The 19,567-nt window shown below is 39.4% G+C and overlaps 1 protein-coding gene across 3 annotated transcripts in view; it reads right to left on the reverse strand.

Annotated features, from left to right (window-relative positions):
• Positions 1-9,463: 9,463 nt before the first annotated feature.
• Positions 9,464-19,567, reverse strand: part of UCHL3 (ubiquitin C-terminal hydrolase L3) — a 59,219-nt gene continuing 49,115 nt past the window's right edge. For all 3 annotated transcript variants that reach the window (XM_034758340.1, XM_034758339.1, XM_034758341.1), the window contains 2 exons: positions 12,634-12,692; positions 9,464-9,686 (listed from right to left, as the gene is read on the reverse strand). In XM_034758340.1, the coding sequence (XP_034614231.1) occupies positions 9,603-9,686; positions 12,634-12,692 (143 nt within the window). In that variant the 3' untranslated portion in view covers positions 9,464-9,602. The remainder of the gene's footprint in view (positions 9,687-12,633; positions 12,693-19,567) is intronic.

Genomic DNA, 19,567 nt, shown 5'->3' on the forward strand with positions numbered 1-19,567 from the left:
GGTATTGCAATGATAAACAGGGCCATTCCTTGCAGCTAGTTATCAAAGACATGTGAAGTGGAATAGAAACTATAATAGGTTTGCTTATATTGTTAGAGAATGAAAGGGTAGACGCTAATTGTAGTTATCTACATTTACCTATATTTTGTTAGAAGTTTAACAATGTGATCTAATTAGCTTGTAGATGCTAAAGTTCTGTTCCTGTCTCATAGTGCTTCATGACTATATTCTATTGATTCAAAGATCCAAAAGGGATATTATCATTTAGATGGAACTTGTGGTGTAATAATATTATTGTCCTAATTTCTCTTTGAAATGTGTAACTCCACATGGTAAACTACCCGTGAACTGTTTAAATGGTTAATTGCTGTATGCTAATGAATACAACTAGTTACCTATGTATGCATAGGAAACAGAGATTAGCTTCAAAGCAACAATATACATTACCTATTCTTCATCCAAGACAGGCCCTGCTCTGACGATGGCTGGCTGCAACCATAAAGAACGATTCCGGCCTGATCCTCTTTATCTCAGATCTACGTAAACTTTGACAGGGGAAGTCTAAGTAACCAGACTGAGTTCTCCAGGTTACTCTAGATTCACCCTGAAATTCTCATGGAAGAATTTGAACCAATTCTGCACATGGACTACCTATTGGATTATAACCTTTTAAACTGATTCCAGAAAGACTTTTACAAATCAGCAGCCTCACCATATCTGCTATGAAACTGACCTAAGAACTTTACTCATATCTGTAGGTATATTGATCTTTGAACCATAGCAACTCTCTTCTTTCTTTTAATGAATAAATCTTAGATTTAGTTAATAAGTGGGGCTGTTGATTAATTTCAGTTAACTCATGCGATTAACTCAAAAAATTAATTGTGATTAATCACAGTTTTAATTGCACGGTTTAACAATAGAATACCAATTGAAATGTATTAAATATTTTGGGTATTTTTGTACATTTTCATATATATTGCATTCTGTGTTGTAATTGAAATCAAAATGTATATGATTTTTATTACAAATATTTGCATTGTAAAATGATAAACAGAAGAAATAATATTTTTCAATTCACGTCATACAAGTACTGTAGTGCAATCTCTTTGTTGTGAAAGTGCAACTTACAAATGTAGATTTTTTTTATTACATAACTGCACTCAAAAACAAAACAATGTAAAACTTTAGAGCCTACAAGTCCACTCAATCCTACTTCTTATTCAGCCAATCGCTAAGCCAAACAATTTTGTTCACATTTACAGGAGATAATGCTGCCCTTTTCTTATTTACATCACCAGAAAGTCAGTACAGGCATTTGCATGGCACTTTTGTAGCTGGCATTGCAAGGTTTTTACGTGCCACAAATGTTAAATATTTGTATGCTCCTTCATGCTTTGACCACCATTCCAGAGGGCATGCTTCCATGTTCATGATGCTCGTTAAAAAAAATGTGTTAATTAAATTTGTGGCTGAACTCCTTGGGGGAGAATTGTATGTCCCCCACTCTGCCATATATTTCATGTTATAGCAGTCTTGGATGATGACCCAGCACACTGTTCATTTTAAAAACACTTTCACTGCAAATTTGACAAAATGCAAAAAAGGTACCAATGGGAGATTTCTAAAGATAGCTACAGCACTCAACACAAGGTTTAAGAATCTGAAGTGCCTTTCAAAATCTGAGAGGGACGAGGTGTGGAGCATGCTTTCAGAAGTCTTAAAAGAGCAACATTCTGATGCGGAAACTACAGAACTCAAACCACCAAAAAAGAAAATCAGCCTTCTGCTGGTAGCATCTGACTCAGATAATGAAAATGAACATGCATCGGTCCGCACTGCTTTGGATTGTTATCAAGCAGAACCCTTCATCAGCATGGACGCATATCCCCTGAAATGGTGGTTGAAGCATGAAGGGACATATGAATCTTTAGCACATCTGGCACGTAAATATCTTGCGACACCGGCTACAACAATGCCATGAGAACACCTGTTCTCACTTTCAGGTGACATTGTAAACAAGAAGTGTGCAACATTGTCTCCTGCAAATATAAACAAACTTGTTTGTCTGAGCGATTAGCTGAACAAGTAGCACTGAGTGGACTTGCAGGGTCTAAAATTTTACATTTGTTTTATTTTTGAATGCAGTTTTTTGGTACATAATTCTACCTTTGTAAGTTCAACTTTCATGAGAAAGATTGCACTAGAGTATTTGTATTAGATGAATTGAAAAATACTATTTCTTTTTTTTTTGCAGTGCAAATATTTGTAATAAAAATAAATATAAAGTGAGCACTCTACACTTTGTATAATGTATTGTAATTGAAATCAATATATTTGAAAATGTCGAAAACATCCAAAATAGTTAAATAAATGGTATTTTATTATTAATAGTGCAATTAATTGTGTGATTAATCACAAATAATTTTTTAATCACTTGACAGCCCTATTCATAAGAATTGGCTGTAAGCATGTATTTGGGTAAGATCTGAAATATTCATTGACTTGGTGGGCAATGTGTCCGGTCCCTTGAATTTGGTAGAACTTTAAGTATGCTGAATAAGATTTTTAATAATATTTCACTCTACTAAACTTGCTGTCTGGATGGGAGCTAAAAGCTGGATTGCTTAAAGGGGACTGTAGTTTGGATTCTTGGTAACCAGTGTGGTAATACAGAAGCTGTTTGGTTACTGACTTGGTGAATCTAATTATAGAATAAACCACCAATATTTTGGGATTGTCTGCCCTATTGCTTGCAGTTTGCCCTAAATAAGCATTCTCAGTGTGGCCCCTCTGGGCACTACGTCACATTTGCCTTGTAAGGTATCATTTGAAAACTCATAATTTGCTGATCGGTATCATCCTGATAAAATATGTGTGGCAACATTGTATATGAAGTTATAAGATTCTGCTGTATGGGGTTAACACGTGTTCCAAACTGAGGTTGGCAAACAGGTCTGTCTTAAACAATGGAATGGGTGGCCTGCTTAATTTGCATTTAAGCAGTAAACAGAGTAATCAAGCAAGAAGGGAAACAAATGAAGCTCAAACAGGTGATAAAAAGCAGCATGGAACATCCTTCCACACAGACATTTTGTCTCCTGGCACCCAGCTGGAAACGTTTTTCGAGAGGGAATTAAACTATAAAAAGGAGGGACAAACAGCCCGAGGGACCTTCTTCTCTCTCCCTGCCCATTGCATTCATTGAACCTTTGTTGGGCTCTGGGAAAAGGGGTCCTGACCTATGAAGTTTGGTCAGTAAGACTACTGAAAGCATGTAGTGAGAAAACTTTGCTTTGAATTTAACAGTTTAAACACGAGTTGTTTTATTTTTCTTGTTACCATTTCTGACTTTTATGCCTCATTGTACTCACTTAAAATTTCTCTCTTTGGAGTTAATAAACCTGTTTTACTGTTTTATCTAATCCAATATATTTAAATTGAAGTATCTGAAAAAATATTTGAAATAAGTTGGCATATTATTTTTACAGAAATAACATACCTAACACTTTGTATTGTCCAGGAGAGGGATGGGCAATACAGGACCAGGTGTGTGTTGGGGTCACCCTGCAGTATAACCAAGGCTGGTGAGAGCCAGACTGTAACCCANACTCAACACAAGGTTTAAGAATCTGAAGTGCCTTTCAAAATCTGAGAGGGACGAGGTGTGGAGCATGCTTTCAGAAGTCTTAAAAGAGCAACACTCTGATGCGGAAACTACAGAACTCAAACCACCAAAAAAGAAAATCAACCTTCTGCTGGTAGCATCTGACTCAGATAATGAAAATGAACATGCATCGGTCCGCACTGCTTTGGATTGTTATCAAGCAGAACCCTTCATCAGCATGGACGCATATCCCCTGAAATGGTGGTTGAAGCATGAAGGGACATATGAATCTTTAGCACATCTGGCACGTAAATATCTTGCGACACCGGCTACAACAATGCCATGAGAACACCTGTTCTCACTTTCAGGTGACATTGTAAACAAGAAGTATGCAACATTGTCTCTTGCAAATGTAAACAAACTTGTTTGTCTGAGCGATTAGCTGAACAAGTAGCACTGAGTGGACTTGCAGGGTCTAAAATTTTACATTTGTTTTATTTTTGAATGCAGTTTTTTGGTACATAATTCTACCTTTGTAAGTTCAACTTTCATGAGAAAGATTGCACTAGAGTATTTGTATTAGATGAATTGAAAAATACTATTTCTTTTTTTTTTGCAGTGCAAATATTTGTAATAAAAATAAATATAAAGTGAGCACTCAACACTTTGTATAATGTATTGTAATTGAAATCAATATATTTGAAAATGTCGAAAACATCCAAAATAGTTAAATAAATGGTATTTTATTATTAATAGTGCAATTAATTGTGTGATTAATCACAAATAATTTTTTAATCACTTGACAGCCCTATTCATAAGAATTGGCTGTAAGCATGTATTTGGGTAAGATCTGAAATATTCATTGACTTGGTGGGCAATGTGTCCGGTCCCTTGAATTTGGTAGAACTTTAAGTATGCTGAATAAGATTTTTAATAATATTTCACTCTACTAAACTTGCTGTCTGGATGGGAGCTAAAAGCTGGATTGCTTAAAGGGGACTGTAGTTTGGATTCTTGGTAACCAGTGTGGTAATACAGAAGCTGTTTGGTTACTGACTTGGTGAATCTAATTATAGAATAAACCACCAATATTTTGGGATTGTCTGCCCTATTGCTTGCAGTTTGCCCTAAATAAGCATTCTCAGTGTGGCCCCTCTGGGCACTACGTCACATTTGCCTTGTAAGGTATCATTTGAAAACTCATAATTTGCTGATCGGTATCATCCTGATAAAATATGTGTGGCAACATTGTATATGAAGTTATAAGATTCTGCTGTATGGGGTTAACACGTGTTCCAAACTGAGGTTGGCAAACAGGTCTGTCTTAAACAATGGAATGGGTGGCCTGCTTAATTTGCATTTAAGCAGTAAACAGAGTAATCAAGCAAGAAGGGAAACAAAGGAAGCTCAAACAGGTGATAAAAAGCAGCATGGAACATCCTTCCACACAGACATTTTGTCTCCTGGCACCCAGCTGGAAACGTTTTTCGAGAGGGAATTAAACTATAAAAAGGAGGGACAAACAGCCCGAGGGACCTTCTTCTCTCTCCCTGCCCATTGCATTCATTGAACCTTTGTTGGGCTCTGGGAAAAGGGGTCCTGACCTATGAAGTTTGGTCAGTAAGACTACTGAAAGCATGTAGTGAGAAAACTTTGCTTTGAATTTAACAGTTTAAACACGAGTTGTTTTATTTTTCTTGTTACCATTTCTGACTTTTATGCCTCATTGTACTCACTTAAAATTTCTCTCTTTGGAGTTAATAAACCTGTTTTACTGTTTTATCTAATCCAATATATTTAAATTGAAGTATCTGAAAAAATATTTGAAATAAGTTGGCATATTATTTTTACAGAAATAACATACCTAACACTTTGTATTGTCCAGGAGAGGGATGGGCAATACAGGACCAGGTGTGTGTTGGGGTCACCCTGCAGTATAACCAAGGCTGGTGAGAGCCAGACTGTAACCCAACTGTGGCTGGCAGGCTTCAGTTTCACAGATACTCAGGGTATGGCTTGCATGCTGGAAGGTGTTTGTGAATGACCGAAGTGGGAGCTACTTCAGCAAGGCATTGCAAGGCATGCAAAGATGCAGGGCAGAGGTGACACAGCTGCTCATTAATCTAGATTATACCCTGGTATGTCACAATTTGCATGAAATGTATGTTCAAAAAGGAACTAGGGATAATAAGCAATGAAGATGATACTACAACTACAAGGAAGCCTTTGCCTTTCCACAGTCTTCTAGACACATTGATCTAATATCTGACATTCAGTAGTTCCAATAAGGAGAATCTAAAAAAGGGCGAGGCTGGAGTCACTTGCAGTAGAGCAGTGGTTCCCAAACTGGGGTTCATGAACCCCTGGGGGTTCACGAAATGTTACAGGGGGTTCTCGGGGGAAGAATTCCCTAATGGTGGACAGAGCTGTCCCTAGGGACCCCGGGCAGCACGGGGCCAGCAGCCCGGAGCCCTGGACTTCCAAGAGCTAAGCAGATCAAAGTAAGCATATCTATCACACTGAGGAGATTTAAACTTCAAGACTCCTTATAAGAAATGGAAATGGAAGTGGATATTTTTTGCTGTTTTTAAAATTAAATAGGCAGCTAGTACTGTTTTTTAAATTATTATGAAGAACAAGTTTAAGCTTTGTTGTAACGTGCGTTGTTTGCTGGACTGCTCAAGACCTGATTGCTTGTGTAGGAGGAACTCTTTGAGTTGGATTCTTAAATACCTTTATGCTGTTTCACATCTGATACTCCTTGATGAAACATAGGTACCTTGTTTTATAACAGGCTTATTCAAAGTCATACAAGCTATGAAAGTGAGATCTTGGAACAGTGTTGCCATTTTCATAATGTAATAAAATACTGTAATGATAAATAATAATTAATAAATAGTGTGTAATAAGCATGTCATAAAAACAAATTTTATATTTCCAAGATCACTGCTTTTATAATTTATACTCAGGTAAAGGAGAAAATCCCTGGAAATATTCATTTTTAGGAGGGGGTTTGTGAGACTTGTCATTTTAGTGAAAGGGGTTCACAGGTTGTTAAAGTTCGGGAACCACTGCAGTAGAGTAAGCAGACTTGCATTGGGACGAATACAAGTATTTGTAAAGTTTGCCTTGTCAGCTACATTTGTATGGTATGTTTCCACATTTGGAGAGGATGGCAGTATGACCCTGTATGGAATCTGGGGAACACTTTAGGATATTATGAATACCCCTACTGTAAAATTGCAATGAGTTGTGTCAGATGTGCCATGTAAGGTATCTGCAAAAGTGTTATACTTCCCAAGTATGATAATCATGTTTGTATGATCTTTGTATTGTAAATTATAAATATGTATGGTAGGTCTGTAGTTCCAAACTTGTGCTGTGCATCTGGGTGACACCCCCGGACAGATTGGTATCAGCACTGCCTAGCCTGCTTGATGGCCTATCAAGAGACATCAACTGTACAATGAACCCATTGAAAGGGTCAGGGACTACATCTTATGACTCAACAAGACATGCGAGGACATGCCTATGGAGAGAACTCTAAGGCCTTTCAATGCCATTTTCAAGAATGAGATTAGGGAAAATACATCTTGACAATGTTAAAAATTGTTTTGTTGAGATGCTCTAATAAACAGCTTCATGTTTTGGAACATGGAATTGAAAGCTGGTGAGGGGCAGTCACCCTGTTGTCAGATATGCCTTTTGCCATCCCTGTGAAAATGTACCAAAATCTGGACATGCTAAGTTTTGTAGCTCTTTGCAGTCTGCCTTGGTCTTAACTATCATTAGTAATTTTGTATCATCTACAAATTTTGCCACCTCACTGTTTACCCCTTTTTCCAGATCATTTATGAATACATTGAATAGGCCTGGTCCCAGAACAGACCCCTGGGGGACACCACTCTCCGTTCTGAAAACTGACCATTTATACCTAGCCTTTGTTTCCTATCTTTTAACCAGTTACCAATCCATGAGAGCACCTTCCCTCTTATTGTCAAAGGCTTTCTGAAAATCTAAGTACACTATATTCACTAGATCCCCTTGGTCCACAGGCTTGTTGACCCCCTCAAAGAATTCTAGGAGATTGGTGAGGCATGATTTCCCTTTACAAAAACCATGTTGACTCTTCCTCAACAAATTATGTTCATCTATATGTCAATATATAGATGACATAATCATCAATCATCAATATTGTTCTTTATTATAGTTTCAACCAGTTTGCCTGGTACTGAAATCAGGCTTACAGGCCTGTAATTGCCAGGATCACGTCTGGAGCCCTTTTTAAAAATTGGCGTCACATTAGCTATCCTCCAGTCATCTGGTACAGAAGCTGATTTAAATGATAGGTTACTGAGTACAGTTAGTAGTTCTGCAATTTCACATTTGAGTTCCTTCAGAACTCCTGGGTGAATACCATCTGGTCCTGGTGACTTATTATTGTTTAATTTCTCAATTTGTTCCAAAACCTCCTCTAAGGATACCTCAATTTGGGATAGTTCCTCAGATCTATCACCTATAAAGAATGGCTCAGGTTTGGGAATCTCCCTCACATCTTCAGCCGTGAAGACCGATGCAAAGAATTCATTTAGTTTCTCCCAATGGCCTTATCATCCTTGAGTGCTCCTTTAGCACCTCGATCATCCAGTGGCCCCACTGGTTGTTCAGCAGGCTTCCTGCTTCTGATGTACTTAAAAAAAAAATTGCTATTTTTTTTTTTCAGTCTTTGGCTAACTGTTCCTCAAATTCTTTTTTGGCTTTCCAAAGTGTATTTTTTACATTTCATTTGCCAGTGTTTAAGCTCCTTTCTATTTTCCTCACTAGGATTTAACTTCCACTTTTTAAAGGATGCCTTTTTGCTTCTCATTGCTTCTTTTACTTTGTTGTTTAGCCACCGTGGCTTTTTTGGTTCTCTTACTATGTTTTTTAATTTGGGGTATATATTTAAGTTGAGCCTCTATTATGATGTCTTTAAAAAGTTTCCACGCAGCTTACAGAGATTTCACTTTTGGCACTGTACCCTTTAATTTGTGTTTAACCTCCTCATTTTTGTGTAGTTCCCCTTTCTGAAATTAAATGCTCCAGTGTTGGGCCGCTGTGGTGTTTTTCCTGCCACAGGGATATTAAATTTAAATATATTATGGTCACTATTACCAAGCATTTCAGCTAGATTCACCTCTTGGACCAGATCCTATGCTCCACTTAGAACTAAATCAAGAATTGCCTCTCTTCTGATGGGTTCCAGGACAAGATGCTCCAAGCAGTCATTTAAAGTGTCAAGAAACTTTATCTCTGCATCCTGCCCTGAGGTGACATGTACCCAGTCAATATGAGGATAATTGAAATCCCCCATTATTATTATTGAGTTTTTATTTTAATAGCCTCTCTAATCTCCCTGAGCATTTCACAGTCACTCTCCAGAGAAAAACAGCTACGGCTACTAACTGATGGTAACTTTATAGAATAAGTCTCTTCAATCTCTTTGCATTTATAAATATTTTAATGAAAACTACTTTTTGGTTTTCTGACTGACCTGAATAAGTTCTTTAAGTGTATTAATGTTAATTTATTTTTATATTAATTTATCATCAGAAAACAGTTTAAAAAACCAAGAGCCCAACATTTTGCATCTCTATTGTTGTTCATCAACGTACAATGTACTCCCTGAAATGTGTCTGAATTCATGCATTCAATTCTGGTCTTCTGGTTATCTACTCTTTACTCAGTTGATGAACTGGGAAGAAATATCATAGGGAATAATTCAGAATAACTAAAAGGAAATATGAAAGTCAAGTGCATGAAAGATCTTTGGTGTGTATATGTAAGATACAGGAACAAGCAACAAGATGCAGTAAAGACTAATTCAAGATTTAATCCACCATATGCTCAAATTCATCAACATGTTAGTGAAAGTATCAAAAGTCATACATAATATATGGCAATATTTTTATTTTGTTACAATATATTAGTGGTGCAGCTTTTCCAAATGGGATAATTAAGCTGCAGACAGAGCAATTGCATTAAATCTTAATTCTTCTGGGTCACGTTCCATGAACTTCTTGCAAACTTCTACTGCAGCCTATTTAAAAAATAAGATATGAAAACACACAATTACTAATTATATAAAACACACTATTACTAAAAACAAAAAAGCAGTCAGCACATGAATTAAATACAGTATTGTAACTATGATTTACAGCAGTTATGTCCCTCGTGATTCTTTCACTTTCTGCACAAACTTTACCAATGTGTCAAACTGAACTGGAATTAATTTCTGATCTGAGTTGACATTGCTAAATATTACTTGCTGTGCCCAATGTAAGTTGTTGCATCTAACAGTCTGGAACATTATGGGTTACATTTCAAAAGTTGAGGCAGTTGGATAATTCTCTCTGGACGTTTGCCTTTAGTAGTACTGCTGCATTCAGAAACTTTTCTCCTTCACCTAAAGATGTCACTGAACTCTTAAGCAACATCACCAGCTTTATATGTTGGGAAAGTGGAAGACTGTAAATAACTCCTGTGTCTAATCTAGACTGAGAGTGCACCACACAGTGCTTGTTATTTTTGTTAGAAAATATGAGGCATGTGAAGGAATAAAAGAGGAGAATACGCACTCATTTCACACACACAGTGTGTAATTTAAGAAAAAGTGGCTTTGGACAGCTTAAAGAAAGCAGCCTGTGTGTCTCCTGCCTCTTGCGTCCCCAAAGGTTATGTAAAGTGATCATAAATTTTAGATCTCTATGCATGGTGTACTCCTGGGGGAATTCTGCACCACTGCGCAATGCAGAATTTTGCAGAAATTAATGTTGCGTGTGCAGAATTTTCTTTTCCCCCCACAGAAATGGGCTGCAGAGATGTTAGCCACCGCTAGAGGCCACTGGACCCAGCAGAGCCCAGGTCACAAATAGAAGACAAGGATGAGGGGGGAGAGGGTGGGAGCTGGAGGATTCCCAGCAGCTGCAGTTCCCAGTACCCCCTGAAGGAAAGAGGCAGTGGTGCACAGGAAACTCCATGCAAGTCTGGGACCCAGCATCATCAGGCTGTTTCTCCATCTGGATCCCTAGGGTCTAGGAGAGTAGGCTCTGTGAATGTCTGGGGGCTGGCCTCTAGGGGTAGGGGATGCGTGTCTGGGCCAGGGAGGGCCCCATGGCTGGGCTCTGGGTGGAAGGGGGTGTGTCTGGCCCCTCGTCTGGGCTCTGGGGGAGAGGAGGCAGAGAAGCAGAACTGGGTTGTCGTAGGGGTTTCTTTAACTCTCTACTCCTGGGGGAATTTGTGTGTGTGTGTGTCTATTGTTACAGACATACTTGCTGACAGGTATTTTGAAATAAATTACCAAAATAATTGAAACTGGCATGATTATATTATGTTATTTTGATAAATATAATATGCAGAATTGATCAGAATTTTAAAATGTGTGTGTAGAACTTTTAATTTTCTCGCACAGAATTTTTAATTTTTTGAAACAGAATTCCCCCAGGAGTAATGGTGCTACCTCTGCCTCAACTGGCATTACTTTTGTATGAGAAAAGTTTATTCTCTTAAATAAAATGCATTCCCTTTGGATCCATTTTTCAGTCAAACAACTCCTGGCACATTACTCCGGGGGGAATTCTGTGACAATGCACATAATTCATGTTGGCGCAGAATTTTTTTCCCCCAGCAGAAAATGCAATCTGCCCAAGACGTGCTGCAGTTCCACCTTTGACCCACCAGAGGCCGCTGTGGTGCCAGAACAGCCAGCTGACTGGCATTTGTCACAGCAGCCTGCCCATGGAGCCAGGTTAGGAGGCAGAGTGGGGTACATGGGGCTGCTGGGGGGGGGAGGGTGTCACAGACTGGGGTTCAAAAGTGCTAGTGGGGAGATAGACTGGGGCGTGGGCTCAGGAGCTAGTGGGGTGACAGCATTGAGCCAGGCGCTGAATGGGAAGGAGGATCTAGGGCCACATGGGGAAGGGGCATAGGGGAGTGCAGGGCTACATGGGGACAGGAGCAGATGTGCCTGACTGAATGGGAGAGGCTTACGGTCAGCCAGAATCTGCATGGGGGAGACTCCTCAAGTCCCTAACAATCCCTACCCCATCCAAAGGAAACTGTTCCATATTTCTCCTACCCATGCCCAACAATCTTTCAGGTTCACTCCCAGGCTTTTCCCCTCTCCCTCATCTCCTCCATTACCATTAACTACCCCAAGCCTTTACACTGCTTCTGATGGGTGTGGGAAATACATTTCTGTAGTGTGGTTTAAATGAATTACTCAAAGTTCTGTATTAATATGGATAGTAAGGAATCTGTTTTTCAAAAAATATTTCCTGAATCATTTTTGTCATCTGTACTGTTACAGACATACTTGCTGACAGGTATTTTGAAATAAATTACCAAAATAATTGAAATTGGCATGATTATATTGTGTTATTTTCACAAAATATGCAGAATCGCTCAGAATTTTAAAGTACTGTGCACAGAATTATTAATTTTGTGGTGCAGAATTCCCCACAGGAGTAGCACATTAAATCAGCAATGAGCAAGTATGTTTAAGACAAAAGAGGTTAGAAGGGAATAGGTAGAATACAAATTTTGGGGGTTGAGAACAAGGGCAAAGACTATAAATGCTGGAAGAGAGTGCACCCTTTGTTAGCATGGCATCTCTCAAATTATAAAGGGAAGAAAAATAATATTCCTTCACCCAAAAGTCCTCAGAGACTGGTCGTTTCAGGACTCCCCCATCACGTATGCATGGTTTGAGAGCAGCAGAAGCATAGGAACACCTCAACATGGGAGAAAAAGCAACCTGATCTATGGGCATGGTACCCGTACAAGATTTCTGCTCAAGCAGCTCGTCTGCCATATTAAAATGTTCTGTTACATACAGAAGAACGGCATAGGTATTCTAAAATACTCCTGGTTGAGAACTAATCAAAGGCCTTTTCTTCTTATCACTTCCCTCACCCAACTAGAAGTGCATAAAGGAAGTGCATAAAGTTCAAGTTGCACAAAAACTTAAAGGATTTTTCTATTCCTACCTCTAAAAAAGTGTCATCACTAGTTTGTCCATGGTTTATTGGAAAAGGTTTGCGCCCATCTGTCGGAATACAAGCAATTATACAAAATATAATTGTAAAACGAAAACTGAAAAGCTTGTCATTTTCTCAGACAAGAACATAAACCCAAAGCATTAAATAATTCCCTCCTCATATGAGAGCATGCCACCAAGATCAGCTCAATTTTTCATAAACTAATTGTAATTCCCAACTATTCAGCACTTTCCCCTCTACACCAAGTATTTCAATAGGATTACAGTATTACAAAGAATTAGTGACAGTAAATAATAAAACACTTTTTAGTTGAACATAGATTTAAAAAAAAAAAAAAAAAAAAAAAAAAAACTTTCAGGCCAAGAGGAAACCTTGAGTTCTAATTATTTTGTCACTGGTAATGTTTAAGTTATTTGGGTTTTCCAAATAGCTCTTTGAAAAAAATGTAGTTTTTTTTTTTTTTGCTAAATGCACTAAATAGTTACTTACCTGTACAGAAACTGTTGTTCTTTGAGATGTGTTGTGCACATATACATTCCACTTCAGGTGTATATGCACACAATGCACCCCTGCTCTCTTCATGTGCTGAGTCAAGGACATAAAGGGGGCATGTTTACTGCCTCTCTCTCCATTCCTTCACACTTCTGTATATATAATGTCTGAAATAACAGGGAAGTGGAAGGATCATGGAATGTATATGTTACTATACATCTCTAAGAACAACAGTTACTATACAGGTAAGTAACCATTTATTCTCCTTCAACTGATTGTGCATATATACATTCCACTTAGATGACTCATCAGCAGTTCCCTTACAGGTGACGAGACATTGGATCACCTGAAACAGACTGTAGCACCACCAAAGGCTTGAGTGATGGTAATGTCTGGAAAAAGGTATTGCTGCTTTGCAGATATCCTTTACAGGGATGTTGCTCAGAAAAGCTGATGAAGTAGATTGAGCTTTAGTAAAGCGAGCTATTGTCCTGAGAGAAGGAGGAGGAGATCTTAGGAAAGCTGTAGCACAGCTTAATGCAGTCAGAAACCCAGTGAAAAATTTGTTGAGCTGTTACTGTTTGGCCCCTAACTCTCCCATTGTAGGCTACAATAAGCCTGGGAGAGAGGCTCCGAAGGACTTAGTGCAATCCAGACAGAATGCTGGAGCTCTGTGAATATCTAAGGTGTGGAGCTTCTCTTCCGCTTCGGAAGAGCGAGATTTTTGGAAATAGCACCACAAGACGAATGGTTTGATTCAGGTTGAAAGCTGAAACTGCTTTTGACAAACAGAGTATGGCTTATGAGAAATTGTGTTTTTATGAAAAACTGTGAAAGGAAGAGCAGCTAAGAGAGCATAAAGTTCCCAAACTCTCCTTTGCAGAGGTGATTGCTATTAGGAATGCCATCTTCATAGACACTAGGGATGGTGAGGCTGTCATCCTAGGTTCAAAGGAAGAACCCACTAGTCTAGAGAAGACTGGGTTAAGATTCCATAAAGGTACTGGATCAGACACATGTGGGTAGACATTGGACAAAACTTTTTAAGAAAATCTGGAAGATGGAAAACTCGTCCAGAGCAGATACTGTTGCCAAGTGGACTCTCACAGAACTAACTGATAGGCCATAGGCCAGAAGATTTCAAGTGTAACAAATAGTCCAATACATGTGAGATCTCTCTGTAACGGGTCAGTAAATGTTGAAATTGTGCCCAAATAGAGCCCCTTCTCCACTTCCGTATATATGTCGCTCTAGTGGATTCTTTTCTGCTGCTCATCTAGACAACCTGAAGATCTCGGGAGCACAATCTCTTGTGAGCATTCAACCAAAGTTCATCCATAACATGAGGTGAAAAGATTGGATGCAGAGACTTGTCCTGGTTCTGAGACTGGGGGCAAAGTTATCAGTGATCTGACTGAAAATTGATGTAGATCAATGAACCAGTACTGCCTCGGTGAGACTGGTTCCAGTAGGATTAACCCTACTTTGTCTCTTTTCAGTTTCCTAAGCACCTTGGGAACAAGAGAACTGCTTGGAATGCATATAGGAGATGACTTGATCAGGGGAGGAGGACAGCATCTGTGATGGAATATGGGCTGCAGCCTGTCCTGGACAAAATATCCTGCACTTGTGGTCCAGGTTGGTTGCGAAAAAGTCTATTATTGGGAACTCCCGCTGGTAGAAGATCTGGAGAACGTCCTTTCTGATTGACTACTTGTGTTGATCTATGAAAATCCTGCTGAAGGAATCTGCAATTGTGTTTCTCATTCCTAGAAAATGGAATAACCTCAGGGAGACATTTCAGATACATAAATTCCATAGGTGGATGGCTTTCTGGCATAGCTGAGATGACCTTGCACCTCCCTGCCTGTTCAGATAAAACATGGCAGCTGCATTGTCTGTAAAACTTGTATCACCTGGTTCTTGGTGGTGGACATAAACATCTTGTAGGCCTGATAAACAGCTCTGAGGTCCACATATTTATGTGGAATGAGACCTCCTGGAGTGTACAGAGAGCTTGTGCTCAAAGTTGACTAAGATGGGTTCCCCAGCTCTGGTAGACACGTCTGTAGCCAGAGTCAGTTATTTATGAGTACAGAAAGGGAACCCCTCTGCACAGTGGACTGGTGGATGGACCTGCAGACCTCGACTGACCTCATGCAGGTTTGCAAGTCCGCATGTTCAGGGAATGTTGGTCAGGCAATAAACTGCTTTATTGTAGGTGGTATAGGGACTGGGGTTTGCCAGAGGGTGTTCAGCTGGGCTTCATTAATGAGAAGGGCAACTCTTTCCTAAAAGACTTTAAAGCCCTCTGGAGAAGGGAATATCTGACTCCAGGGTGATGGCTTTGTCCAAGGAAGAGGATGAAATATGGGGACAGGAGGGCACATCTAGGGATTCCTCCATAGGATCCAGTACAGCCAACCGAGGGATGGCGGAAAGAGCCTCTCTAGAGGTTTCCTGCATGGAGACCGAGATCTCCTGTTGGACTGTAACTCCAATGGAGGTCTAGACTCCTTTGGAACAGCCAAAGACCTGTAGAGTCATGGAGGATACAGTACTCTTTATAAGAGTACCAGTCCTGTTTCTTCTGCCTCATGTCCCTGGACAAGGTCTATGAAGTGAATGAAAAGACTCTGATGGGAATACAGGCCTCTCAGGCTCAGAGTCTAATGAGGAGATGTAGGACTCATCTGAAAAGGGAGGAGCATTCACCCTTGAGGTCTTGGGGGGGGGAGAGGGGGAACATTGATATCAGGAAGACCATCTGGTCAGAAAAAGCTGAACGACGAGGTGATTGGAATGCCAAAGTCATAATTGGTGCCAGCGGTTGGCATAAGGTACTGTAGAGTACATTGGCAGAATACCACACATCAACAGTGCTGACAGTGACCAAATCCAGGTTCAGCAACGGAGAGTCAGGTAATGGGACACAAAGGAGATCCCTTATGGAAAGGTAGGCTTATGGAGTTGAAAACACCAAAACAGCCAGGTGCTCTTCCAGTGGAGCCAAAGGACACAGCAAAGATGTAGGCATCAGTTTCAACAACCCCAGAGGAGCCAGAGTTGACAGTGCCACCTCAGATGGAGCCAGTGAGCATCTGTGCTTATGCAAAGGCCTCAACTCAGCACCAGAGGACTTAAGCTTTGTTGTGCAGAGAAGATCAAAACATTGACTGTTTGTCCAAGTCAGAATGCTTGGATTGCTTTAAAGAGGTCATCAGGAAGGAGGAAAAGTGATGCTTCTCTCCAAATTTACGCTTCAAAGTTGAAGCTGCTGGACAAGCATTTCTCATAGTTTCAGAGTCTATCATCTTGTGATGGGAGCCTGGTTCTGAGGAGGGACACAGTTTCCTTCATGAGGTGAAATTTGAGGCAGAAATTCCTGTTTTTTAGTCCTAACAGAGGACTAATAAAGGGAAGGAGGTACAAAGAGGGCATCTATCCCTCACATACCTCTCTCCAAGAGGAATTAAGCAGCTTCTGTGCCTATCCATGACAGGGATAATGGCCCTGCATGTGGCACACTGCTTAAAGGTTAGTGATTTTTAGCCCCAGACTACCTAAAATTATTACTGACTATACTAAGTATTCTAAGGCTAACTATACGAACGATATGAACTAAAGATTTAAAGCTGGAGAACCAAAGCAAAAACTATGAAGAGCTCCAGTTCTCAACATGGGCAGTGAGAAGGAGTTGAGAGGGAGGTGGCAGACACATTATTTTTATGTTCTCGGCTCAGTGTAAGAGGAGAGCAAGCATAATAATAATAATTAATTATAATAATAAATAATGGAGATATCCCATCTCCTAGAACTGGAAGGGATCTTGAAAGGTCATAGAGTCCAGCCCCCTGCCTTCACTAGCAGGACCAAGTACTGATTTTGCCCTAGATCCCCAAGTGGCCCCCTCATGGATTGAGCTCACAACCGTGGTTTAGCAGGCCAATGCTCAAACCACTGAGCTATCCCTCCCCCCAACCACCTAGTGGTACTGCTGGTAAAAGTCTCCACTAGGTGCACATACACTTGAAGTGGAATGAATATGTGCACAGTCATTTCAAAGGAGAATGCAAATTTATAATCTGACAAGTGAAACTAGGGTTTCTGGGGTGAGCACTAAAAAAGGAACTCCAAACCCACCAATTCTGAAGGGGTTAAAGGTCAAGTAATTAATATGTAACTGAAATATTACACTCAATTAAGAGCAGGATATATAAGACACAGAAATATAGTAAAGTTAATACTGATCATTTAATGTAGGCATGATTCACAATACTAGTTTAGCACTATGCCAGAAGAAGTGGGCTACAAAAGTTTTCAATTTTTTCCTTTAACTGTATTGTGCAGAACTGGGAAAATTCGGATTTATTTTTTATGAAAGAATGCATGGCTCAGTTTGTATTGTTACCTAGCAGGGATGAAAGGAACTTTCTTTCTCGTCCAGTGTGGAAGATGCAACATATGAGACCTTGAAAGTGGGGTAGTTTCAAAGAGTTTTATATCTATAAAATGGTATGTGTATCTCTGTGAACTAGGGATTGTATTCTGCCTCAATAGGGGTGGGCTACAGAACTTCCTGCAGGAACTAAAATCCCTGGGTGAGAATTACCGCAAATCCTGAGACAGATAGACAACTGTGTATATTGTACCATTGTATACACTGGTTTTGAGTGGGCCTAAGAGCAAGTAAACCAAGAAGGAAAAATGATATAGAGTCATCCTGAACTTACTCAGAATAACAGTCACTTGATCCATGAACTGACCGACTTTAATCAAGAGGGCAAAATCCTGCTGGAAGGGTTTGAAGGACTATGAAACCTCCTAGGGGCTCCATGTGGAAGATGGGTGACATGGTAAGCTTAGCATGCATACAGACCATTTATTGTTTTATGATAGGACAACAGCATTACAAAGAAAACCTAAGTAAATGTACTGTGCTTTGTGAAACCACTGGTAAATATTATCATGGCTCCTGGAAGAGAGGAGATCTGCAGGCTCTGGATTAAAGTCAGGCCTGCTGGGATAAGCACAGTGAACTGGGGACTATAATCTGAAACTCTGATCCTGAGGCAGAAGAACACGGGTCCCCACTCACAATGAGAGGTGACAGCTAAAGGGTGCCCTTGAGGAGACCCTGGAGGGGACAGAGGTAAAGTTAACCTGCAATTGTGATGTGTAACAGTGTCCAATAAGTGTGGTATTTCTCAACAAATATTTTCATTTGTTGCTTACTATGCAAATATTTCAAGCTATTTATGAAAAACTGTGAATGTCAAAACATGTGTTAAAGCATGAAATTCTTCTCCAGCCGCAGCAGTGGCCTACTGAGCTTGCCAGGCCAAATTCTCTTTAGTTCTCAAATAATTTTTTAGAAGTCTGCCATAATTTCCTTGAACTTGGCAGTACTTCTAACCTATAATTAACCTAAAAAACCTAAGTAGGCTCTTATGAAATACAATATGTTAGAGCATTTTTGATCTTTAATGACTAACCTCTTGTACATAGCAGAAATGACTGAAGCTGCAACTTTAAGATAAAATCCTCAGCACATTCCAGAAAACAGAATTGAATATCACTGTATTTCGCAAGCTGTGTTTTTGACTGAATTCTTACATGCATTTTGGCACACAAGCATTTGAATTTATCTATGAATAGCATGTTTTTGATGGCAGTAGTGTGAGCATTTATGTTCATGTGGCACTCCATAGCTTTCTGCCTGCCAGGGTCCAAATATTCACCACTGTGGCTAAAGCTGATGAATCAGCCAGAATTATCTGAACAGATTTATAGGAATCACAAGTATTACAGGTTTTAGGAACTTCCATAAGTTAGTTGAACAAGAGAAGAGTTACAGATTATTATAATTTAGAGAAATAAGAAAAAGGGAAAATACATCTTTAATCTCTTATGGTGGTACAGGAAAGGGTTATTGTAAAGATGTTATTTATGTATTTGTAAAGGAAGTGGTGTTAGCATTCTATTGTGTAACTGTACCATCAACATCTTACACATATTTTTAATTCAAGCATACCTTAAAGTTCATCTCCTCCTACTTAGTTATTCTTAGGGCATGTACAATATGCAAAGCTGATAATCATTTAAACTCATGTAAATGACACAATAAAATATAAAAGCAACATGGACACTGACACAAAACTTCAGAGAGGAGAGTTTAAAACAATGGGCAGTTCATTATTTTAAAAATCATATTTTGAAATTTAAAGCCAAAAGTTATCTGTGCTGCATCGTACAGCTTTTACCCCACTATTTAGTGTAAGTCACTAGCATCTAAAATATAAGCTCATAAATCACACTTTATGGAGAACAATGTACATCATTCATGAGGTGCAGCTGACGGTAAGGATTCTTAAGTTCACCTTCATATTGATTCAGAACATGCCCTTTATACTACATTTGCCTCCAAACT

The sequence above is a fragment of the Trachemys scripta genome, chromosome 1, assembly GCF_013100865.1.
Source record: "Trachemys scripta elegans isolate TJP31775 chromosome 1, CAS_Tse_1.0, whole genome shotgun sequence".
In the NCBI taxonomy this organism is placed as follows: domain Eukaryota; kingdom Metazoa; phylum Chordata; order Testudines; family Emydidae; genus Trachemys; species Trachemys scripta.